Source organism: Alnus glutinosa, chromosome 2 (assembly GCF_958979055.1).
Source record: "Alnus glutinosa chromosome 2, dhAlnGlut1.1, whole genome shotgun sequence".
In the NCBI taxonomy this organism is placed as follows: domain Eukaryota; kingdom Viridiplantae; phylum Streptophyta; class Magnoliopsida; order Fagales; family Betulaceae; genus Alnus; species Alnus glutinosa.
Genome location: NC_084887.1, coordinates 3,162,441 through 3,188,290, shown reverse-complemented (window position 1 = coordinate 3,188,290; position 25,850 = coordinate 3,162,441). Strand labels below are relative to the sequence as shown.

Genomic DNA, 25,850 nt, shown 5'->3' with positions numbered 1-25,850 from the left:
TGATACGTCATGAGCAAGTAGCTCCTTGCCATCAAAAGATCCCCATTCCCCTCATGAGTTGAAAAGTAGACCTTCCCTATATTAAAAAGGAAGATTATGCCACTTGGCTACAGCAGCTGGTGGCAGTAGTTTTGGGTGATAAGATAAAGACTTGTATTAATATTTTTGTTACTATTATGCTGGTAAATTGATGCATATTTGATTAATTTTGTGCTAAGTTGCTTTGACATGGAATACTTAACCTTCTGATTTGCTTGCTTCTCTGTTTGGTTTGATTTTTCTTTTTTGAGTACTATTGTTAGTTGTCAAATCTGATATCCATGTAATCAATTACATGCAGGATTCTTGCTCTTCCTCTCACTGATGATAGATAGATTACATTATTATATAAGAGAACTTCGTTTACTAAGGACGACAATGGAGGCTGCAAAAAAACCAAGTTTTGATGATGGTAAAAATGGCAGTGGAGAGGAGCTTAAGGCCTTGGGGGAAGAGATTGCCACATTGAGGGCAAAGATGAAGAAGCTGGAATCTGAATGTGAGACAAAAGCAAAGGAGGCAAAGGCCGCTGAAGGTGAAGCAGAGGCTGTAAGAAAGCAATCTGAAGGATTCCTGCTGGAATATGATCGTTTGCTGGAGGACAATCAAAACCTTCGCAACCAGTTAAAGTCAATTGACCAAGGCTCGTCACAGCCTGATAACATAAAGAACATGTGAGCGAACAGATACTAATAATGAACAATTTTCTCAGTCTATATCTATATGTATGACTACTTTAAACTTGCATTTAGTAGAGGAAAGAAAATGTTTGGGTGCAGTTCCAATTATGTCTATTATGTTTTATGTACAAAGTAAAGTAAACTCTCTCTCACCCTCTCTCTCTCTCACACAGATAGAGTAAATGCTGCATTTTCCCTTTATGTCAATACAAAAAAAAAAAAAGGGGCATTTTTGGACGGTATTTTAAGAAACCGTCTAAAAAAAATAATATGCAGACAGTTCAGAATTGTCTGTAAGAAGTTTATTATGGACGGTTTAACTAAACCATCTATAATTTATAGTCAAATGGTCTACAAAATCGTCCATAAAAGTTAAGTTCCAAACAATTACTTTTGAAACCGTTTGGAAATACTTTTTCCCACGTTATGTCATCAATTCGCGTGGTGCCCTAGATTTCACCACATCCATTCGATTTTTTTCCCAGCCAAAATCACAATTGTTCGTGAAACAAAAAAATCACAATCTCTTCCCTCAAACACATCTAAAGACCTAACCCTCGATCGCTTCCCTTCTCTAAATCGAGCTGCTCGAAGAACTCGCCTCAGATCTCTGGTGGCGGAGTCATCGACGATTGCTGCCTGCTTTTTCGAGAATGACGGCAACGGAAGAGAGCTCCTTCAGTTTCTCTAGTTCGGTTCCTCAGACTGCATTACTGGTTTCTGGCTAGATCTAGGGTTAGCCATATGGCCCATATCTCTAGTTCGCTTTCGTTTCCTTTTATGGTTTGGATTTGATTTGGGTGTTGATCTGGTTTTGATCGGATTTGAGTAGCCCGATTTGTGGTGGTGGGTGTCGATTGGGTCTTGGTCTCCCGTTCGGGTGGGCTAGGGAGTGAGGGGCAGCGGGATCGTCGGTTGAGTCTCTGTCGATCAGCGGTGGGGAGGATGAGAAAGCCGATCTCATGGACCTAGGACGAAAATTCCCTTATATATATATATATATATATATATTCTAGACGGTTTTTCCAAACCGTCTAGAATTACGGACAGTTTTGCCCAAACCGTTCACAATTCAAATTTCAGACGCAATATTCTGGACAGTTTAAAACTGTCCAGAAAAAACCATCTGGACTTTTTTCTAGATGGTGTTTTTACCATTTCTGGACCGTCTAGAAATGCCCATTTTTTTGTAGTGTGTATATCTCGTTAGATAATATATATATATATATATATATATATATATATATATTTCAAAAAAAAAAAAAAAAACTACGTAGAAAGTTGCAAAAAATTCATATACAAAAGTCACAAAATTTAGACATGAAGCTTCTTTTTTTAAAAAAAAAAAAAAAAAAAAAAAGGAATCTAATTTTTAGAAGCCTATAATTTTGGGGGAAAAAAGAAGAAGAAGGTCCTAGCATTTCATGGAGAAACTATAATCAAAATAAAATAGATTGAAACCTTGAAACAAAACATTTTTGAGGGGATATGATTCCCGTTCAATTTATTGTCTGATTTAAATGGAGAGGATATGTCAATAAATCTTTTAAATTAGGACTAAGTCAGGTCAATTTAAAATTTTATATTAATAGGAGAATTATAAATAAGGTGATGATTTTAAATAAAATCGCAAAACTTTTTTAAATCGTTTGGGAATTGCGTTTTTAAAAATTACGATTTGAAAACGCAGAAAATCTGCTTCTTCAAATCCCAAGTAAGATGATGTTTTTTTGAAAACACAGAATTTTATAGGCTAATTTGCGATTTTGTCAAACGTTTAACTGCGTTTTTAAAAATCACTTTTTTCAAATCGCATATTTTAAAATCGTTATTTAAAATCACGCTTTTTGAAATCGCAAACTCAAACGAACCCTTAGTTAAAATTATTGTGATAGTATACCCACGGGAAGGGGCCGGGTATTCTATTTCCTAAAAATTTTAAAAATCCCTTAAAAATATATAGATATGAAACTGTACAAAATAAAATTTATTTATAGTTGAATGAGACTAATAAAATATAAAAGAATAATCTACAATAATTAAGACAGAATTGTACCATAACTAAAAATATAAAATATCAGTGAAAACGCCTTATGTATTCGTTCAAACTCCACAATTCAAGAACAAGAAAGAGATAAATTGAAGGGCAGTCTGTGTAGAAAGTCAAACGGCCTTAGAAACAAACAGTAAAAAGATTTTGTAGAGAGAGACACTAATAATAATAATAATAATAAAAATAAAAAATTGAAAGTTTATATCATTACTAGTTTCCGGAAGTGTAGAGATGAATTGTCATATTGGAGATTGGAGTGATTTGGAATTTCAAACTTTCAATTTTGTGGTTTCGGTGCATATAAGAAATGTGAGTAGTATATGAATAAACCGACTTTGCTAAGAAAAAAATAAAAATAAACAGAGCTAAGAGCATTTGCAGCAAGCTTGTCAAAATAAAGGTCTCACTAAATTCAGTTGAGTTTCTTTAAAATTGCCTCAGTATTATAATAAATTTACTTGTTGTCAAACTTGCTCGTTTGGTTAAGGGCCAAATTTGTTTCTTTCAGAAGAGGAGAAAAAAAAAAAAAAAAAAAAAAAAAAAAAAAAAAAAAAAAAAAAACAACAACAACTTTTATAAGAGGCAAGGCCCTTTGATCTCGGTGTAGATCTGCCACATGATAGAAGTTGTAATATGCAACTCATGACTTATTGAAAATCGTGGGCCGTGGCTAGGGACGGACCAGCCCCTCCCAACCCACCTTTGAGAAAAAAAAAAAAAATTAATTTCTTTTTAGCAAAAGTTGACTATTTTAATTGGGCTAAGGATGTGTTTAGGATTGCGATTTCGTAGATAAAAAATATAATTTTAAACTCAATCGTAGAAAATGAACCGTTTGAGAATTGCATTTTTAAAAAATTGCGAAAAAAAATTGTTTTTTCAAATTGCAAGCATAAGGTATTTTTTTGAAAATGTAAAATTTTAAAAGGTAATCTGCGATTTTAAAAACCAAACTATAATTATGCAAAGTGCTTAAAAAATCACTTTTTTAAATTGCACATTTTAAAATTGCACTTTTTGAAATCACAAATCCAAACAGACCCTAAGTCAATGTTGGAAAGCATGAATACTCATGTCTTTGATAAACTTTTACACTGACTTAAGTCTAGACTTATAACTTACAACCAAATATATTTTAATACTTAATTTGTCAAACACTAAAAAACTAACTTATATCTTAAAACTTGTTTCATAATGTTTTTTTAACTTGTTTCATAATGTTTTTTGAGTGGTGCTTTTTAATTTCAAGTTAAAAAAGTATTGTAAGGTGACAAATATAAATTGGAAAAAATAATTTTAAGAAAAAATTAACTTACCACCCCTTAAACTATTAAAAGTGTCAATTTAAGATCACAATCTTTCATTTTTTTTTTTTATTTTTTTTTTTAACAAAGGATTTAGAGTGGCTTTAGTCCTCCCCATTTGGGCACATGGTGGTGGCCGAACGACCCCCATAGACCATGAGGGTGATTTGCCACCCCTATGCTGTCGGAATGGGGGTGGCTCATGGCCAATTAGAGGTGGCCAAAGCCACGCCCTAAGGGTTTGGAGCCACCCAACAAAATTTTGTTTTTTTAGTCATTTGTTTTTCTTTGTTTCTTCTTTGGTTGTTTTTTTTTTTATTATTATTAGAAAAGAAAAAAAAAGATTTTTTCAATGGTGATTTCGGGAAGAATTGTTATTAACAACCCACGTGCGTTGCATGAGGGTCTATTTTAGTAAAAAAGGACGAACTTATGTAATGGATAGGCTACATTTCAAAATTTAGGAACTTTGTTGGAGTCTAATGCAAACTTTTTCACTTTGGAGGCAAGACTAAAAAAGCGGTGAAACATTTGGGAGTAAAGTGTAGTTTTCCCTTTTAATTATTAAATCAAGAGATTTTTGTAATTTTATAAACATCGTAGGGGTATAAAGGACATTTTACTTGTCCACTGTTTGATTTAACCTTGGATTTGGACGGAATGATTGATATTGCAAAAGATTGAACGATGGTGATAATAAATTGATACTTTCTAAAGTTTGAGGATTTGATTGCAAAAGTGATGATAGATCATGAATGGTAAGTTGAGTTAATTTTCACATAATTTTAAGTGTTTTATTAATATTATAATATATTTTTTTTCTATAAATAATATAAAGTGTTCTAAAATGACTTAAATTTTAATATTCTCATGTCAACTTTGAGAAAATAAAAAGAGAATAAGAAGATGGTTTCTACCAATATTACTTCTTAAAATACTACATCATTACTCTTTATCATTACTCTTTAGCAAAGATGTTGGTTTTTGTGATGTTATATATGAAGGGAATACATTACAGATTGTTCAATAGGTTAACTCGGAACCATCACACATGAACCAAATTAGCCATTTTGTGGAATGCATCAAACAAGAGTTTGGTTATTTTAGATCCTCATGTGTTGCCCACGTTCACATATAGGGAAGCTAATTCAGCTGCTTGTACCCTTTCAAAGGAGGCAGCCACCCATAGTATAAACTCTATATACTTGGAGGATATTTCTTGTAGCATCTAGAGCCACAATAATTTCTGGTAACCAAACACATTATTGTCAAAAAAAAAAAAAAAAAAAAAACATTGCTTTTTACTAATTTATTTCGGATAGAAATTTCTTCCGGCCCAATCTAATAAATGCCAAGTTTATGGGAAGCACATATTTTCTTTAACCTTCTTTAACACCGTTAACTCCTTCACCCACCAACAACTCTAACGTTTTCTCACCCAATGTCTGAAGAAATTATGAGAAACGTATCCAGACATGAAGAAGCCCAAGAGTAGCGACAGCAACAAACCTCTATGGTTAAGATTTTCTGCTTCTAAAAGCTTCATGTTTAGATTTTCTTGGCATTTATTCTGAGTGGGTTGGAGGAAAATTCTATCCATTTCTTTCAAATTTCATCATGAACTTTTTTATTTTCTTCCATTCCTTGGAGGTCTCTCACCGTTCCACAAGTCTCTTGGATGGAATTCGAACCTTGGCTTCGTCATACTCCTAATTTCAATTAAATATTTCATATATTGAGCTTCACCTATTAAAATTGGAGTTTGAGCCCACACGACATATGAGGGAAAGGGAGAGTGTTAAAGTAATAATTAAATGATTAAATTTATGTATTCCTATCAACTTAAACTTTTAGGACAATTATTGATTTAACATACGTCATTAAAAAAAAAAACAATCTTAAAACTTGTTTCATAATGTTTTTTGAGTGGTGCTTTTTAATTTCAAGTTAAAAAAGTATTGTAAGGTGACATATAAATTGGTAAAAATAATTTTAGGAAAAAATTAACTTACCGCCCCTTAAATTGTAAAAAGTGTTAATTTAAGGTCACAATCTTTCATTTTTTACAATGGTAACCCTCCCGTTCAAATTCAACATTAACTCCTAATAGAAAAGGTAAAATTTCCAAAATAACCTTCCCTTCTAATTTTTTTATGCAATAATGTGACGTTAACCCGCAATGGGTCACGTGTCAAACTTTTTTTTAAAAAAAAAAAATTAATTATTATTAAATCATGGTATTTTTGCACTTTTATAAACATTTTCACTACAAGAAATTTGATCATTAGCGGCCACATTATTAGCGGCCAATGCACAGTGGCCGCTAATGATCATATTATTAGCGGCCACTTTTAAAAGTGGCCGCTAATAATACACTATTAGCGGCCAAACACAATTGGCCGCTAATAGTCGCCGTTATTTGTAAACTATTAGCGGCCACCTAATTGTGGCCGCTAAAAATGGTCGCTAATAACTTGGCGGGAGAGGTGCGGAAAATTTCGGAAAACTATTAGCGGCGAAACTATTAGCGGCCAAAAGAGTGGCCGCTAATAATTGATTATTAGCGGCCATATAAAAAAGTGGCCGCTAATAATCAATTATTAGCGGCCACTTTTTTGGCCGCTAATAATCCATTCCCCGCCAAGTTATTAGCAGCCACTTTTTTGGCCGCTAATAATATTTACCCTTTTTTTATGTTTTCAAAATAATATGTGCTAACTTTTTTCCTTTTTTTTTTTTTAATGTTTTCAAAATTTTCATTTTTTTTGTTTGTTTTTATTTTAAATATATATTTTTCATTCTTAATTTTTTTAATTTGTTTGTAAAAAATATTTTTTTAAAAAAATTGGTTTTTTTTTAAATAATAAAAAGAAAAGTTAATTTTTTGTTTTTCTATCAACAAAAAAAAAATCGTTCTTTTTCCTTTTTTTTTTTTTTTTTTTTAAAAAAAAAAAAAAGATTAATAGAAAGCTAGTTTTTCTTTTTATTTTTTCGTTTGTTTTTTTTTAAAAAAAAAAAAAAATTGTTTTCCATAACTATTAGCGGCCACTTATGTGGCCGCTAATAATTGATTATTAGCGGCCACTTTATTTGTGGCCGCTAATAGTTGATTATTTGCGGCCACTCTATTTGTGGCCGCTAATAACTTGGCGGGAGAAGCTTTAGCTACTAATAATATTTAGCCTTTTTTTTATGTTTTCAAAATAATATGTGCAAACTTTTTTCCTTTTTTTTTTTTTTAATGTTTTCAAAATTTTCATTTTTTTTTGTTTTTATTTTAAATATATATTTTTCATTCTTAATTTTTTTTGTTTTTCTTTAATTTTTTTTAATTTGTTTGTAAAAAATATGTTTTTAAAAAAAAATTAGTTTTTTTTAAAATAATAAAAATAAAAGTTAATTTTTGGTTTTTCTATCAACAAAAAAAAAATCGTTCTTTTTCCTTTTTTTTTTTTTAAAAAAAAAAAAAGATTAATAGAAAGCTAGTTTTTCTTTTTCTTTTTTCGTTTGTTTTTTTTTTTAAAAAAAAAAAAATTGTTTTCCAGAACTATTAGCGGCCACTTTTTTGGCCGCTAATAATCAATTATTAAGTGGCCGCTAATAATATTTACCCTTTTTTATGTTTTCAAAATAATATGTGCTAACTTTTTTTTTTTTTTTTTTTTTTAATGTTTTCAAAATTTTCATTTTTTTTTGTTTGTTTTTATTTTAAATATATATTTTTCATTCTTAATTTTTTTTCTTTAATTTTTTTAATTTGTTTGTAAAATATTTTTTTAAAAAAAATTGGTTTTTTTTAAAATAATAAAAAGAAAAGTTAATTTTTGGTTTTTCTATCAACAAAAAAAAAATTGTTCTTTTTCCTTTTTTTTTTAAAAAAAAAAAAAAAAGATTAATAGAAAGCTAGGTTTTCTTTTTATTTTTTCGTTTGTTTTTTTAAAAAAAAAAAAAAAAAATTGTTTTCCAGAACTATTAGCAGCCACTTTTTTGGCCGCTAATAATATTTACCCTTTTCTTATGTTTTCAAAATAATATGTGCTAACTTTTTTCCTTTTTTTTTTTTTTAATGTTTTCAAAATTTTCATTTTTTTTGTTTGTTTTTATTTTAAATATATATTTTTCATTCTTAATTTTTTTTCTTTAATTTTTTTAATTAGTTTGTAAAAAATATTTTTTTAAAAAAATTGGTTTTTTTAAAATAATAAAAAAAAAAAGTTAATTTTTGGTTTTTCTATCAGCAAAAAAAAAAAATCGTTCTTTTTCCTTTTTTTTTTTTTAAAAAAAAAAAGATTAATAGAAAGCTAGTTTTTCTTTTTATTTTTTCGTTTGGTTTTTTTTAAAAAAAAAAAAAATTATTTTCCATAATTATTAGCGGCCACTTATGTGGCCGCTAATAATTGATTATTAGCGGCCACTTTATTTGTGGCCGCTAATAGTTGATTATTAGCGGCCACTTTATTTGTGGCCGCTAATAACTTGGCGGGAGAAGCTTTAGCTACTAATAAAATTATTAGCGGCCACTTTTATGGCCGCTAATAGTTGATTATTAGCGGCCACTTATGTGGCCGCTAATAATATTTTTACTTTTTTCAAAAAAAAAAAATAATAATAATTTTTTTTTTTTTAATATTTTCAAAATTTTCATTTTTTTTTTAAAAAAAATCTTTTGTTTTTTTTTTTTTTTTCGAAAATTTGGTTTTTTTTTTTTTTTTTTTTTTTTTTTTTTTTTTTAAGTTAATTTTTGGTTTTTCTTTCAACAAACAAAAAAAAAATAATAGAAAACGAGTTTTTCTTTTTTCTTTTTAGTTTTTTTTTTTTTTTTTTTTTTAAGAAAAAAAAATTGTTTTCATAATTAATGCACTATGGTCGATCAGATGATTTATCAATCATATTAATCGATCAAACCTTTATTGTGTGAAGTCTGATCAGTCGAACTCTATCACGATCGATCAAATGATCTATCGATCCTATTGGTTTATCAAGATCAATCGAATGATCTATTGATCCTATTGATTAATTAGGATCAATCGGATGATCTATCGGTTACGATCGATCGGATGATCTATCGATCCTATTGATCGATCACGATCGATCGGATGATCTATCGGTCCTATTGATCAATCACGATCGATCGGATGATCTATCGGTCTTATCGATCGATTGGATGATCTATCGATCCTATTGGTCTATCAAGATCAATCGAATGATCTATCAATCCTATTGATCGATCACGATCGATCGGATGATCCATCGATCCTATTGATTGATCACGATCGATCGGATAATCTATCGGTCCTATGATCTATTGATCCTATTGATTGATTATGATCGATCGGATGATCTATCAGTCTTATCGATTGATTTGATGATCTATCGATCCTATTGGTCTGTCAATATCAATCAAATGATCTATCAATCCTATTGATTGATCACGATCGATCATCTATCGATCCTATTGATCGGTCACGATCTATCGGTCCTATTGATCGGTCACGATTGATCGGATAATTTATCGATCCTTTTGATCGGTCACGATCGATCGAATGATCTATCGATCCTATTGATCGATCACGATCGATCGGATGATCTATCGGTCCTATTGATCAGTCACGATCAATCGGATGATCTATCGGTCCTATTAATCGATCACGATCGATCGGATGATCTATTGGTCTTATCGATCGATTGGATGATCTATCGATCGTATTGGTCTATCAAGATCAATCGAATGATCTATCAATCCTATTGATCGATCACGATCGATCGGATGATCCATCGATCCTATTGATCGATCACGATCGATTGGATGATCTATCGGTCTTATGATCTATTGATCCTATTGATTGATTATGATCAATTGGATGATCTATCAGTCTTATCGATCAATTTGATGATCGAATGATCTATCATGATTGATCGGATGTTCTATCATGATCGATCAGATGATCTATCGATCCTATTGATTGATCGGATGATTTATAATGACTGATCATATGATCTACCATGATTGATCTTATTGATCTATCCGGATTGATCATATGATTTGATTTACCATGATTGATCGGATCATTTATCATGATCGATCGAATGATCTATAATGACTGATCATATGATCTACCATGATTGATCTTATTGATCTATCCAGATTGATCAGATGATTTGTTGTGATCGATCAGATGATCTGCCATGATTAATCGAATGATTTATCGATCATATTGATCTATCATGATGGATCGGATGATCTATCGATCGTGAAAAATTAAAGAAAAATCACATAAACCTGTTCTCATAATTAAAAACAAAAAAAAAAAACAAAAAAATTGAAAAATAACAAAAAAACCAAAGAAGAATTAAAAAAAAAAAGAACTTATATTATATTTTTTTAAATTGAGAAGAATCTTAGTTGATTAAAATTTTATTTTACTTTTATTTTAATCTTTTCTTGGAATAAAAATATGAACTCAATTTTTTTTTTTTAAAAAAAGATTTAATCATTTTAAAAAATTAGAATTAATTATTTTCTCTCCTAATCTACAGAGAGAGATTAGGAGAGAAAAGTCTTCTCTCTTTGTGAGAAAATTTAGAAAGAGAGATAAAGGGGAGGTGTTTGTGCTTTTTATAGGTGGGGTGTAAAAAAAATATAGTTTTTTAATTTTTTTTTTTAGTTTTTTTAATTTTTATATTCAATTGGAGTTTTTTTTGTGCAAAAACGACTCAACTGGAGTCTTTTCTCCCAAAACGACTCCGTTTTGGGGGGTGCGCGGGACACGAAATTTTCGTGTCCCGCGCAACCCCCTCTGTTTTTTCGGCAAAATTTTTCAAAGTTTTTTCTCCTGCCTCTTTTCTCTCTTTCTTTTTCTTTCTTCCTCCTTTTCTTTTTCTTCTTACTGCTTCCCTCTTTTGTTCGTTCCTTTTCTTTATTTATTTATTTTTTTTTCGGATTGAGAGATCGGGAGAGGGAGATTGAGAGATCGGGAGCGGGAGATCAGAGAGGTCGAGGGAGATCGAGGGAGAGGGAGAATTTTCTGGTGGGTCGGCCGCCGCTGCAGAGGACGCCGACGCCGGCGAGTCACGGTTGATGCCGGCGACGCCAGAGAGGGGTTTTTTCGGCGTTTTCCCGGAACCCAAACAGTGGGTTTCGGATTTTTGGGCAAATAGCTTCTCAGATTTTGTAAGTGGTCAATCACAAACTTTTTTTTGTACTTGTTTATCCAAGGAAACGAAAAATTGTTCTCTTTACCGACTCTGGAAGCCTTGACTTGTGCTCTTGCTAAATCTATTCGAGGCCAAGAAAGGAAAGCTGGTTAAAAGAATTAAGATTATTTTGAAGTTTCTCTGATTTTCTAAGTTTTTGTTGCAAGAAGTTGATTCTCTTAATCTATCAATTGTTTGTCCTAACTATTTAATCGTAATATAGTTTTTGCTATTTACTACAGAATCAAGGTAGTCTTTCTTGGTATATCTTTGATTCTCTTATTGAGATTTAATTAATGCAGTGAAAGATAAATGGATCTAATTTTTTTTAAAAAAAAATATATATATACCCAATTTCACGCATGGTTAGGGATTGATGTTTAAGCTTTTTGGTTTTCAATGCATTATATTTTGAAGAGAAAGGAAATGTACGACATCTTAAACATAGTTGGTCTCTGTTAAGTTCATAATTTACATGAGAATTGAGGTGAACATATGGAAATTAATAATGTGGCCTTTTTAAAAGATTAGTACATCATGCTTAGTTTTGGAACACCTTAACAATTGAGGCATCCTGTTGTCCAATATCATAGTTCATCATTTTATTTATTTTTCTCTCTTTAGTAACAGCAAGAAAACATCCAGCAAATGAGCTCCCTTCTTCTCTCATCAAGCCATTGCAGATTGAAAGAGTTGGTGTACAAGTTCATTGAGCCGCTGCTTAGAGACCTCTATCTTCATCGCACTTCTACCGGTGGTTATATACTATTGATCATTTTCTGCTTACAAACTATAGGAGTTGATCCAAATTATTGTCTGCCAGTAATTTTGTGTTTAGAAATACATGATTATATATTAGTATCTGATTTTTTTTTTTTTAAAAAAAATAAAGGGCTATTAATATTAATAGTATTTATTTTGGTTCCTAGCAATGGTCTCTATTCCGTTCGGGGTCTAGCGAAATAAATTTCATTTCCTTTTCAATTTTGTATGTTGTCATAATTATGCATTTTTTTTTTCTTTTGCTTAGACTTCGACTATGTTCTTGGTTGTGCGTGGTTACGGATTGGGGGATTAGGCTTTCATCTCTTGCTTAGCTGTGATGATTTGGATCCTGCCATGAAATTCTATTGGAAGTCTTCACAGTCAGTAGAAAAGATAACATCGCTTAAGCTTGAGATGCAGGTATCTTGCTATTATATATTGTTCGATTATTCAGCAATGCTTCAAATGTCTTTGTTATGGTGTTTTGTCCCTTAGGATTTTGTTCATGTATTGCTTTACTGTATATTTTATTAACCACTAATGCAATGGTAAAGACAGCATCATTGAACTCGTCTGTTGACATCTAAAGCACATCAAGCCACCTCTCATCAAATTTATTTCTTCTAACCCATCACTGCTCGCTGAGTTCACATATTTGTTTCTTTTATGAATGCCTCAATTAATTGTGAACTATTTGAACTTGAACCACATGTTGACTGAGTAAATTATGAAGTCAGTTTGACAATCTTGAGTTTTATTCTAAGCTTGCATTAACATTTTAACTTTAACATAAGCACATGTAATTTCTATTTGTAAAATCATATACATAAAGCTTTTACATTATGTGACTGAATGTGCATGATCATGTGTAGGCGCACATGGGTAGTTAACCTTTTTCTTTGCAGCGATGAGATTAGTCTTTGCAAGATGATGAACTTAAAGCTATTACTATATTGCTTCTTGTAGGTACGACAAGAATGCAACTATCTAGCATGATGGTTTTCTACAAGAGAAGCTGATGATAGAAGAGCACATGCATTAGAAAATCTTCAAGTAGAGCTTAGAACGGCACAAAGAAAGGTCTAAACATTTAAAGAGTTTTACTTCTGTCATTGGACTTTTGATCAATCATAAAGTTACAACCTGTAAAGTGGACTTTTGCTCAAATGGAGAAGCAAAAAAAAGAAAAAAAAGAAAAAAAGAAAAAGAAAAAATTGATATGGACATTAATCTTTATCTAATGCTCTTTTTTCCTCTCTCTCTCTCTCTCTAGCAATATTTTTGCATTATTCTTGGCTTGTATCATATCAATGTAACTCCACTTGAATTTTATCTTATGAAGTTCTTGCTTTTGGGTGTGATTTCAGATGCATAGGTTCTGTGATTGCTCACCATCTCTCTTTCTATGGATGAACATATCCACTGCTTTGGATCCTGACATTTACAAACTGCTCTGGGATATGATAAATTATTATAAATTATGACATTTAAAAAAAACCTTATATCCTTCTCAAATAGAAGAACAAGTTCTTCCGAATGTTTTTAATTTATATAGGGTCCCCAGGGCACTACATTTGGGTAATGAACATTCGTGTCAACCTTGCATAGGTTGCTGTCCTGTTAGACACTCTTTGGACATTCTTAATTACAATTTTCTACCACTATTTTCGCTGACAGTTCTTTTGCTGATTAGTGATATTTTCCCTTATAACTTGCTTGAATTACAGAATTTTACAATCTGCAATTTGTAGTTTATTTTTTGATAGATTCTGTTGGACAGTTGCTATTGCTTACTATCTGATTCTTGGTTATTCGGGATTGGTGATTACATCAAAACTGCCTTTAACTGTGCAGGGTCAGCGATGCTAAAGCAACTTCATGCTCATAAGACAGAGAATCGACTGGAAAGGGGTCTGGTTGAAGGAGAGGAAAATGTGAGACCTATTCTTCTATCTCACTTTTGGTTTGTTGCATTCACAATTATATTATTACTTGTGATATGAATATATGATGACTGTGTAGGTTGTCAACTCAATGACAATTTTCTTATTTTGGTATATTTTGTTTGATGTTTTTGTCTTATATCTCTGAACTGCTCTTGTTTATTACCTCTTTTTGGGAATTGCTTTTCCTTTACTCCATCTTATGCCATTGAGCTGTTTTTCAGCTTTAGCCAACAATGACTGTTTTTAATCCTTTGCTTAGTCCTCTGTTTTCTGGTTCTAGCATTAATGAAAAAAAAAAGGTTTCATTTCTTTGTTTGTTCCACTAAGATTCGTCTTGATTGTGCTAGTTAACCTCGTAGTCATTACTATTAGTTGAGTACTTAGATTAGCAGCGTATATTGTAGCTTTTGATAATTTGGTTTATACATATTTCCTGACATGCAGATTAGAGTTTTCTGACCCAAATTCATATTCCTGGAACGGATTATTTTAGTGCAAGAAAGTGATCTATATATTTTCGTAAGTAACTTCCATATTTTTTCTATTTATCTAACAAAGAAGCCATGTGCTTGGTATCCTCAATATAGTGACAGTTTTATATCAATTTTCAATTTTTTAACCTACTTGACTTCTAGGTTATTAGTCTTAATGATAAATGAATTATTGAAAACTAATTTTTGGTATTATATATATATATATTTTGTTTTTTAAAAAATAAAACATTATTAGATGCGACTTTATAGCGGTTCATTTTTTAATAGTATTAGTTGCATATAGATATTTAATTAATGCATTGAGGATGGATGGATTTGAATCTTTTTAAATTTTTTTTTTTTTTCCATTTTTTAATAGTATTAGCGGCCACATATGTGGCCGCTAATAGTTAAAATACTCAGGTATTATTAGCGGCCACATATGTGGCCGCTAATAGTCTAGTATTAGCGGCCACATATGTGTGGCCGCTAATAATACTAAAAGTATTTTTTAACTATTAGCGGCCACAAATGTGGCCGCTAATACTAGACTATTAGCGGCCACATATGTGTGGCCGCTAATAGTTAAAATAGTCTAGTATTATTAGCGGCCACACATATGTGGCCGCTAATAGTCTAGTATTAGCGGCCACCTTGGAGTCAGTTAAGAAAAAATAGCGGCGGGTATAATTATTTTTAGCGGCCACAAAGTTCGCCGCTATAAAACAATTATTAGCGGCCAGTCAAAAATGTGGCCGCTAATAGTCTTTAGCGTCGGACTATTAGCGGCCACTCTTTAGCGGCCAAATTTGGCTGCTATTGATTAATAGCAGCCAAAATGACATTATTAGCGGCCAAATTTGTTGGCCGCTAATGAGTAAATTTTTTGTAGTGTTTAGAGGCATAAGAGATAATTTACTCGTCCACTATTTAATTTAACCTTGAATTAGAACGGAATGCATGCTTGATATTGCAAAAGATTGAAAGATTGTGACCATAAGTTGACACTTTCAAAGTTTAAGAGTATGATTGTAAAAGTGAAGAAAGATAAAGGTGGTAAATGAAGTTCTCACATAATTTTAAGGGTTTTGTTGGTATTATAATTTTTTTTTTCTATAAAATAATATAGTCTTCTAACATGACATAAATTTTTATGTTATCTTGTTATATACTTTAATGCTATCTTATCTATTACGGACTTTGAAACTGCTACTTGGTAGGCAACAAGAAGCTGTCAATATAATGCTTTAGATGTGTCCGATGTCAATTAATGCTCCGTTTGTTTCGACGTAAAATGATTTCCGTCGTAAAATGATTTCGACGAAATCATTTTCAGAAAAAATGATTTTTTCGAAAATATTTTTCGGTGTTTGGTTCGCACGAAAAAATTTCGAAATGCAAAAATAAGAGTTTGGTAATTGTTGCCGGAATCCGGCAATGTCCGGTCGCCGTTGCCGGAATCCGGCGAGAAAGTTTGACCGGATCTGGCAAAATGGCCGGATTCAGGCCGGATCTGGACGGATCCGGCCGGATCAATGGCCAGATCCGGCTGGATCAATAGCCGGATCCGTCCAGATCCGGCAATATTCCGGCCGGAATTTGGTCTGCCGGTGACGGAATCCGGTGCCGGCAGAATTCCGGCGACCGGATGTTGTCGGACTCCGGCACCAACTGGATCCCGACGACCGACAATTATTAAATTCTGACGATCGGATATCAAACATGTGTATAAGGAAGAAGAGCTTAATTTTGGAAAACGATTTACGGTTTTAAAAATCGTAAATCGTTTTCCGAAAATTAAAGAAGCTTTTACGGTCAAACCGAAAATGATTTTCGTTGACCATTATTTTCGCCCCTACCAAACACCGGAAAATGCTGAAATCATTTTCCAGAAATCATTTTACACCGAAACAAACGGAGCATAAGTAGCAAACGATGGTGGCCCTGGTGGGTAAACCCGGCCAGTGATTACATGATCAGGGACAGCCGTGAGCATGAATGATTGTACATATCGATCATTTTGGAGTAAAAGAAAACTTTTTGGGTAACTTTATAAAATAGTATCAAATTATTGTGCTTTTTTTTAATTAAAGGTATCGATGTAGCAAAACGTTTAATTGAGTGTATACATTTATCAAAACTGTTCAATGTAGGGTATTCTGTCGACCTCCGTTCTAAATCGATGACGGAACCCGCAACACGTGCGTTTCACGTGATTTTTTAAGCATTTATTTCCTTTATGCCCCTCTATTAAAAGAAATATATTAATTTAAATCTATTAAAAATATATATTTATTCCGTTGAAGAAACGACTTCTTCTTCCACGGGATGGACGATGGCCACCAGATGCAGCTTTCGTGCGAACTACAATTAATCCAAGAAGACTCTTCTTCTTCGAATCGATCCGTGATAGATTCGCACCCGTGCATCTCAATGGACACAGAGTTCCCCGGCTTGATGGTTCGGAACGCCGACGACTCGGGGGTCAAGAAACAGCAACCTGACCTGCAATTGTTCTTGACCCAGGGGAGCAACTCTTGTTTTGTGGAAGTGTGGATGGAAGAACTTTTGTCAACAGGCTTGATATTGGACTATTAGAGGACCCTTTCTTTGGCTTTGAAACCCATATTTGGAAACTTCACGACAAGAGCTAAATCCTCTGTTTTAGAACATAAAAATAGAGTTGAACAAAGACAAATTGGTATCACTCACTCAGTCCGATCTCGAGGTCGTTGGTGTACGCAGGCGCTGGAGGGTTGTTGAAGTTGGGTTTGAAGTTGGGTTTTGATTCTGAACCTGTTGTTGGTGATCGTGTCTTCTGGTGTGAGTTGTTGTTCTTCTGTTGTGAGTTGTTGGCCATGTAGAGTCCCACTTGAGGATGAGTTGCACATGGAGCTGGAGGTTTTGACATATGTAACATCTGGTGATGATGTGGAGTTATTGGTCGGTGGAGATTCACTAATAGAGACAATATTTCCTCTTGAAAAAAAAAAAAAAAAAAAAAAGAACAGAGACCATATTTGTTAAGATACCCAGCCATTGCAATGAGGGCAGCAAACCACGTTATCCCAGGTTTATCACCTAGGAATTTATTCCATTCATGGTTCCCAACTCTATTGGATTTTTTGCACTGCTTGGTGGCCCGTACGTGAAGAGGAGGAAGAAGAGGGGCATTTTGGGGAATCGGAAGGCGTTCTCTACTGGAACTTTCCGGAGAAGAAGCGGCCTAGGTGGTGCCGGTTCTCAGTTTCTTGGGGCGCATACAAGAGGACGAGAAGTGGCAGTGTAGCAGGGATGTTCTTGATAAGAAGTATTGCATGCAACACATGCACAGTCAGAGCGATGCCAAAAAGCAAGCGGCAGCCTCCCAAACAATTCCTGTACCCACTGCTTCCACTGCTGCAAGTTATTGAACACATCAGCAGATGGACACGTCATTAGAGCATTTAGATTGCAGAAGACAGATGTTATCAACTGAAGTAGTGAAGAACTCTTTAGTTACATCTGTTATGATGAGCTGTAAACAGTTGTATGAGCCATTAAATAGTTAGAATATTTAACAAATTCTGTTTAGTTTTGTAAAATAGACTAGTGTTAATTTGGTGGTGCTCGTGACCTTCATGGGAAACGACGTCTGAGATCAAACTACATTGAATATCTGCATCAAACTTGCATTGGTCACAATGGTAGGTGAAGCCATCACATGCTTTGACCCCGTTTATCGAAGACATAAAATAGACCTTTAGAATAAATAGCATCGGCAATAATGTCATAGATGATAGATCCCCACTCTGCAAGTTCTCCATCCTTTATAACTTGGCCTAATGAAACCCAATTGACTAAAAGGAGATGACCATGACCGTGTAATCATCTGGAGCCACTATATATAGGGTCAACTGACAATATAACCTTAACAATATTACAATTACGTGAAACCGGTGGGAGGCCAGGCGAATAATTCCATGATCACAACGTCGTTTGACCTTGGAGCAAAATGGATTTGATAGGGTAATGGCACCATTCTCATCATCTACACTAATCAACCATCCATGTGAAGAACCAAATCACCTGGGTACGAATGATTTCAACTTATATGTCTTGTTTTGGGCTACACTGTATACACCAACTCTAGTTTCTCCTTCTTTACACGGTCGACTACTTTGAGTTAAAAGCAGTAGTGGAAGTTGATGCATGGAAATCATTCCCTTGATTCCCAGTGACATATATATATCTACTGAAATGCTTTTTCTTGTTAAACAATCACTAAGAAACTAATAAGAAGATAGTCTTACATCACTGCAAAAACTTTTTAAGTAGTATAAAAGAATAAATGACAAATAAAAGAGGCTAGCTAGTCAGCTTCCTCAGTCAAATTCTCTGCACCAGTTTGGCCGGCGCCGGCATTCTTATTTTGCTCAACATTTACGCTACTCAACTTCAGGTGCTTTTCTCTAGCCACATTCTCCTTGTTTTGCCTCCAATTCTCAAAAGTTTCTGCAATCTGTCTTTCAACCTCGTCATAGCCAAGCCGCCTAGATTCGGCTATTACTATTCATTGGCTCAGTTCTCTTAGAGGAACGCCAGTTTCACTTCACTCAGAAAGGAACAGAAAGTTTACACACACATCTAGAAAAAGTTTCAAATAGTAAGTATGAAGGACTTACGCTATGTTAGTATTCTCGTTTTGCTTATCAGCTTTTGGTGGGAAATAATTGCGGAAAAGGTCTTCTACAGCCAAACGGTAATCTTCTATATCCAAATCATAAACGCCATTTTTAAAGCCAAAACCAAACGGTACTTTTCTACAGCCAAATCAAAAAGATGCTTTCGTATAGCCTCACCCTCATTCCCTTTTTCCTTTCGCAACTCGAACAATCTTTGCAGCTCCCCATACTCACTCCTCTGTTGACTTTGTTTACAACCCATTATAATCTCCGACAATTGCGTTCTCGCTTTCTCTTTTTGGACGGAAGAGGTCGCCCGGTCCGCAGGATTCCGGATCAGCAACGCCCATGCGCGCTTGCATTGTTGGATTACTGCCTCGTAGCGTGATGGAACGTCGTCGGCGTCGCATTGGGAAAAGGCAGCCTTTACTAGTTCCACGGCTTTGTTGTAGTCCCCATTGCGGAGGGCGTGATCGTATTCTTTGGCGATCATGAGAGAAGAATCGGGCGGTGGGGGATCAGTAGAGGGCGAGGGCGAAGGTGCAGGGGGTGGAGAAGTTGAGGATGCGGATTTGTTGTGGTCCATTGATTTTTCTAAAATATTGTTTTATGTCGTTGCTTACAGTCCAGAGAGCAGCAGCTTTGTATTAATATTTAATAACGTGTAGAAGATGATGATTTTTAGCTTGTGTTGAAATCATGTTTTGTTAAGAAATCCTTATGGCTCTGTTCACCTCTATTTTATAACATGAAAACAAAGGTGAACAGAGGAGCTTCTCCTTGAAGGCCTTTTCCTTCACGTCCGTGTTTTAGAACCAAATTGGGAAAGCCATGATGAACACTGCTAATATTAGAAATTTACTTATGTATGTATATAGTACCATGGCACGTGAAGACTGAAGAGAGGAACAAAAAGTTAGGCTTGCATGCGTATTTTGCTTCAATGTGAAGACCGAAGGCTTGTGGAAGAGCTTATGAGAGGGAAGACCATGGATCATGCTGTTGGTTGTGTCTGATGGAGCACTTTGAGTTTCCAATCAAGAAACAAGATAGTTTTCATATATGCTGTGGTCTGGTTTTGTTGTGAGTCAGGTACATAAACAAAAGAGGAGAGAGAAAATTCGAGAAGAAGACGATGACAACGTAGAGTGTGATTTTTTATTCAAACGAGGCGTTTTGAAGGTGGCATGGTTTTTGCTTTTAGTTTTTTTGAGAGCTCTGAGGGGCATAAAGGGAAAAAATGCTTAAGTAAATCACATGCAACACATGTGTTTTGGGTTCCGTACGTCATCGATTTACAATGGAGGCTGACAGAATACCTGACATTAAAAGGTTTTGATAAATGCATACACTCAATTGAACGTTTTGCTACATCGGTACCCTTAATTGAAAAAGCGCTATAGTTTGATACTCTTTTGTGAAGTTACATACAAGTCTATATAACATAGAAAAGCGGGATGCCCAACTTGTATGTTTGGCGTAAAATATTTTTTGAAAAGTATTTTTGTATTTTTTGGTTTTTGGTGCAATTAAAAATGGTAGTCAACAGAAATCATTTTCAGTTTAGCAGAAGAAGCCTCTTTAATTTTTTGAAAATGGTTTACAGTTTTTAAAACCATAAATCATTTTTTGAATTTAAACTTCTTATTTTTGCAAGTACGTTTGTGGAAATCTATTACCACCAGCCATTAGAGTTTGTTAGTAGCCTGAATCTGTCGCTGAAGGTCCCTAAATTTTGGAATCTAGTCGCCATAATCCGGCCAGTGTGCTAGATTTCGGCGACACTAACTAGGACCCGATGGAACTAGCCAGATTTCGGCCAACGTTGCCGGAATCTGGCCACTCGTGCTGAAATTAGGCCATTGCTGTTGGATTCTGGCCATCATCACCGAAATCTCATTGACAACGAAAACACTGTCAATGATTTTTTGGTACGAGCTAAACACCAAAAATCATGTTCAGAGAAATCATTTTTTTGCACGAAATCTGGCTAGTGCCACCGAATTCCAACCTCCATCACCAAAATTTCATCAACGGTGAAAACGCCGTCTATGATTTTTTGGTACGAGCCAAATACCAAAAATATTTTCAGGAAAATTATTATTATTTTTTTTTTCTAAAAATTGATTTCTTTAAAAATATTTTTCGACGGAAACATTTTGTGTCGAAACAAACGAAGCATGAAATTTCTCATTTTTGCACGCATATTTGTGGGAATTCACCATTGCCGACAATTAGAGTTTGTTGGTAGTTAAAATCTGTCTTTGAAGATTCTCGGATTTCAGAATCTGGTCGTCGAAATTTGGTGGCACTGGTCGGATTCCGGTCAGTGTTGTCAAATTCTATAATAGTGGCCGGATTTTGGCAACTGTGCTATATTCCAATGACACAAACTAGAATTTGGTGGCACTCACCAAATTTTGGCTACTATTGTCGTCGGAATTCGACCAATACCGTCGAAATCTTGTTGTCAGTCATTTTTGCTGTTGGTAATTTTTTCCGTAAGAGCAAAAGATGGAAATTTTTAAAGAATTCTTTATTCTTTGAAAATATTTTACGTCATAGCAGCGTGAACTTGAAGAAATGTTAATTTCTTGAGTACTTTTAGCTGGGAATACGTGAACTTTGAACAAATATTAATGGTCCTTGACTTTTGTGGCATATGGTATGCTTGAATGTAATGCAGAATTTTCAAACTAGTTCACGTTTTTTAAATATCTTCAAATCGTCGAAGAAAAAAACACATTTGTTAGGTCGCGTTCATATTAACATGGACTAGTTTTGTTTTTGGTAGAAAAAAGTGAAGGGTTAAATTCGTCTAACCTCATTTAGTTTAATGATTTTATTTTTTTTGTCCCGTATGGTGCATTTGGTATCGTAAATAATATCTTGTTTATAGTTAAAGACAAATTAAGATAGTAGATTTGTCTAACTTTCGTCCAAAATTGACGGAAGTCCACATCACATACCTTAAAAAATTGAGCAAGTGATGTAAACTTCTAATTTTAATTTATTTATATTTATAATATATTTATATTTTTTTATTCTAATCGTCACGTGCCGCCATTTTATTGGTGATGACATGATGCCTAATGAAATCAGTCAAATTTTTTAATAGAATTTGATTTTAGGGAGCGATTTGTAATTTAGACTAATCACAGAAATCAATTAATGGTGCAATTTTTCCTTTTTTTTTTTTTTTACACATGGCAAACAGCCCACTAACATAAGTAGACCGTAGACGGAAGGATTAATTTTACACTATTATAAAGTCGAAGGACTAATTTGATAAAGACCAAAAGCACTAGGAACAATTTTATATTTAACCCTTACTTGTAATGAATAATATTGTTAGAGGTGGCTCTTGTGTCACTCTTTAAAATCATTTTTTTGATTAAATTGTGATTTTAAAAGTCACATCATTTTTAAAGAGACACAAAAGTGACACAAAAGAACTTTTAGAATTACAGCATTACAACAGAATTGGACACCATATATATATATATATATGTTGCTTTAGTTTTGAGGCTTGGCTTCGGTTTCAGCATCAGTAGATCGGGGACAACCCCCCTCACCTTCGTTCTGACGGTTCTGGCAGGGATTCCGGCCGCCGCACACACCTGAAAGAATTCTACGATCTCGAGATCCACCACCTGTGTATCCCCCATATCCGCCACCAGGTTTTCCTCCAAATTCTCCGTATTTGGCATCATCTACTCCATTGGCCTCTTTGGTGGCCTCCACTGAACTTGCGAAGAAACATGGTAGTATGATGTAATTGTCTTATTATGACAATATGGACATTAATTAAGACATATATGCACATAATGAATTGAAAAACACAAGTTATTAGTGATCAAATTGTATCTAACTTATATGTATATATGCTGCCACAGAAAACAAACATCAAATACTGCTCGATCTTTAATTAGATCATGCTTAAACCAATTTACAATAATATTAATACAATTCTGTGCTTCAATATTTTACATGTTTCAGAAGTCTTAACAAAAAAAAATAAAAAATTAACTTATTCTATTTGTAAGCAAACGAAGATATTTTAAGCTGGTGATGACAACACCTGATCATTGTAACATAGCAAAACTACGTTATGCATGAGTTGTCCCAACATACCTTTTCTCTGGTGAGAGGAGGTCTTAGCCAGGTCTCTCGCTGACACCTCCGAAGAGATGAGAAGAACAATAGCCAACAAAAGACCTAGCAAAAGAAAGGCCTTGGAACCCATTTTTCTTAGCAAACAGAACTGTTAATCAAAGAAATTATTGGAGAGTGATGATAAGATCAGTCCTTCCTTTCTTTATTTGTAGGCCAAGATTAAAGAGAGTGCCTGAAAAAAGTCAATTTGGAAGGCCCTACAATATTGTCGTAGGTTCTTGTGTTGTGACGTCCTTCCATTTTATCATTTTTAAGTATCCGCAATCCGTGATGTTATTGTAGTTATTATTTACTATTCGTATATGAGATAATGTGCATTTTGTATTCTATATAAATATATATACAATATTAAATAATGTAGTTATTACTATATATATGCAAGCTTAAATAAATTAATATTTCACTTATTACATAATTTACAATTATTAGCCGTAAATGATCATTGTCTCATAGAGTAATCGGGATTTGAATTACCCAAAGAAAAATAAAAAAGTAAATGTAGTGAGATATGACTTTGAAATGATAACGAAAAAAACCTAACATAACCTAAAGGTCATAAACTTACCAAATTCAAAACGACGTCGTTTTAGTGAATTTGATTAGATATATTATATAAAGGGAATGTGGATGCGGTTATAAAACGCATCTGCATAACCTAAAATCGCTATCCGCATATGCAGATAATATTTTTGCTATTCGCATCAACATCTGCATATGCGGATAGCGGATAAGTGCAAACAACATATGCGTGAGGTTATGCACCCCTCATCCCCCTCTCATCCTCCATTTTCATTAAACAAATTGATTTTAATGAAAAAGTAGTCTCTGATGTCGGAATAAAGGGGGATGAAGGGATGTTTTCTAGCATTTTCCTTAGTCAATTACATCACATTTACAATTGCTCTCATAAACTTAAAAAACTCTCAATTTAGTGTCTTTCAATTTTTTTTTTTCAATTTTATTTATCCGTTAAGATTTTTTTGTTAAATCTTAATAGAAGGGTGACACAATTCCCAAAAAAAGCCCCTCCTTTTTTCTTAGAAAAGTTGAAAACAAAAAAGAAAAAATTTGCTACAGTTCCCGGAAGAACAGGGTGGCTAGCAAGTTTGCTACAGCTCCCTGAAGACACCCCATGGCAATCGGACCTGGACAGGTCAGGGATGCACTGGACAAGGGCACGTGTATATCGTTTGGGATTCATTGAGAATGGCTTCGTTCGTAGCAAACTTCTTAGCACCAGACGACGCATTTGCGGCCCGAGCCACCAGCTCATTCGTTGTGGTTACTAGCTAGCTGCAGGAAGCGGTATGGGTCTGTTGCATTTATCTCGTTCGTCAGAGAAAATCTATGCGCTTCGTCCATGGTCAAGAAGAACGAGGGCCCCTTTGAGTAGCATTTATCGTACCATATCACGGCCGCTTTTTCATAGTGGCAGTACTGCTGAACAATCTCTTTGGTTGCGGTTGCCGCGCAGTCTTGGTAGTCATCCGTGGTGAGGTCACTGCGCACGGCAGAGGAAGACACCCTAAATTGAGGGAGTAATGAAGCATGTTTTCTTTGTGCTCTTAAAAATCACGTGACATTTAAATTTATTATTGGATCAAAATATCTTATATGGAGTAATATTTTTTTGCAGACAAAATATACACGCTTTGGACACAAATCTGTGTCCAACAGAGTTCTTTTTTTTTTTTTTTTTTTAATTTCTTTTTTTTTTTTTTTAAAAAAATGAACTATTTGCCACGTCTGATTTGTGTACAAAGTGTGTGCACTTTGTGTACATTACTCGCGCGTGAATGGCCTAGTTTTGGCCGTGTAGAAATTTTTTTCTTATTTCCGAAAAAGTAAGAGTGTATTGATTTGCTACACCAAAAAGTAAGAATTTTGGATTGATTTGATATAAAGGTGAAAATGATTTTAATTTTTTTTGTAAGAAAAAACTGAAAAAAGTATTTTGTTAATGGGAGTAAAAGACTTTGATTTTTTTTTTTTAAAGAGAAATTAAAGGAAAAAAAAAAATAGGGAAAAATTTGTTGCCAATTAATAAATTTTATTTATTTTTGTAAAAATGCTAAAAAGGGGTGTGTTAGCTTATATGTAGGCTTGTTAAATCATTACTTATCTCAAAAGGTTAAGCTCGTAAGAATGAAGAGAATTTAATCATTTAATTCAAGGACAAGTTCACATACTCCTTTCAAACTACTACACAATTAACAATATTTCCTCAAACTTTCAATTGAGACGTTTTCTAAATTATCAAAAAGTTGTTAATGAATTTAAAGTCAAAGTCTTGTAGGAGTTTTCGCAATAATTAATATGCTAAATGTTAGAGCTCTTTCTAGCGTCATTCTAGTATCCTTCTGGATGACATGGATTTAATAAAATAAAAAAATTTATCTCAAAAAAATAAGTTCACATCTCCCAAAAGGACACTAAAAGGATGTTAGAAGGAGTTCTAACATTTCTCGATCAATATATATCATGAAGATCTTTTCTCTTCCTCATTCAATTTCATGTCCTTTATATTACTTTCTGTTTCATTCTTTTGAAGCTTGT

At 33.7% G+C, this 25,850-nt stretch overlaps 3 protein-coding genes across 7 annotated transcripts in view; 2 read left to right on the top strand and 1 right to left on the bottom strand.

The window, feature by feature from the left end:
- LOC133860758 (uncharacterized) overlaps nt 1–841 on the top strand; it is a 65,080-nt gene extending 64,239 nt beyond the window's left edge. The window contains exon 2 of the mRNA XM_062296367.1: nt 341–841. Within this exon, the coding sequence (XP_062152351.1) occupies nt 341–717 (377 nt within the window). The 3' untranslated portion in view covers nt 718–841. The remainder of the gene's footprint in view (nt 1–340) is intronic.
- Nucleotides 842–10,881: 10,040 nt separating this feature from the next.
- LOC133861600 (midasin-like) lies at nt 10,882–14,094 on the top strand. Of its 5 annotated transcripts, none has more exons than XR_009899038.1 (5): nt 10,890–11,247; nt 11,901–12,027; nt 12,301–12,455; nt 13,002–13,115; nt 13,890–14,094. XR_009899038.1 is itself a non-coding variant. In XM_062297387.1 (4 exons), the coding sequence occupies exons 1-4, from the start codon at nt 11,155–11,157 to the stop codon at nt 13,902–13,904; spliced, it is 390 nt and encodes a 129-aa protein (XP_062153371.1). In that variant the 5' UTR covers nt 10,882–11,154; the 3' UTR covers nt 13,905–14,094. The 5 variants fall into 5 exon arrangements, 1 of the variants encoding a protein (XP_062153371.1); XR_009899039.1 differs by having other exon boundaries at nt 10,893–11,247; nt 11,901–12,024; XR_009899040.1 differs by having other exon boundaries at nt 10,898–11,247; nt 11,895–12,024.
- Nucleotides 14,095–22,611: 8,517 nt separating this feature from the next.
- On the bottom strand, nt 22,612–23,412 carry LOC133859259 (glycine-rich protein DC7.1-like). Its single transcript, XM_062294593.1, has 2 exons — nt 23,253–23,412; nt 22,612–22,861 (listed from the first exon to the last, which is right to left on the bottom strand). The coding sequence occupies exons 1-2, from the start codon at nt 23,362–23,364 to the stop codon at nt 22,635–22,637; spliced, it is 339 nt and encodes a 112-aa protein (XP_062150577.1). The 5' UTR covers nt 23,365–23,412; the 3' UTR covers nt 22,612–22,634.
- Nucleotides 23,413–25,850: the final 2,438 nt, after the last annotated feature.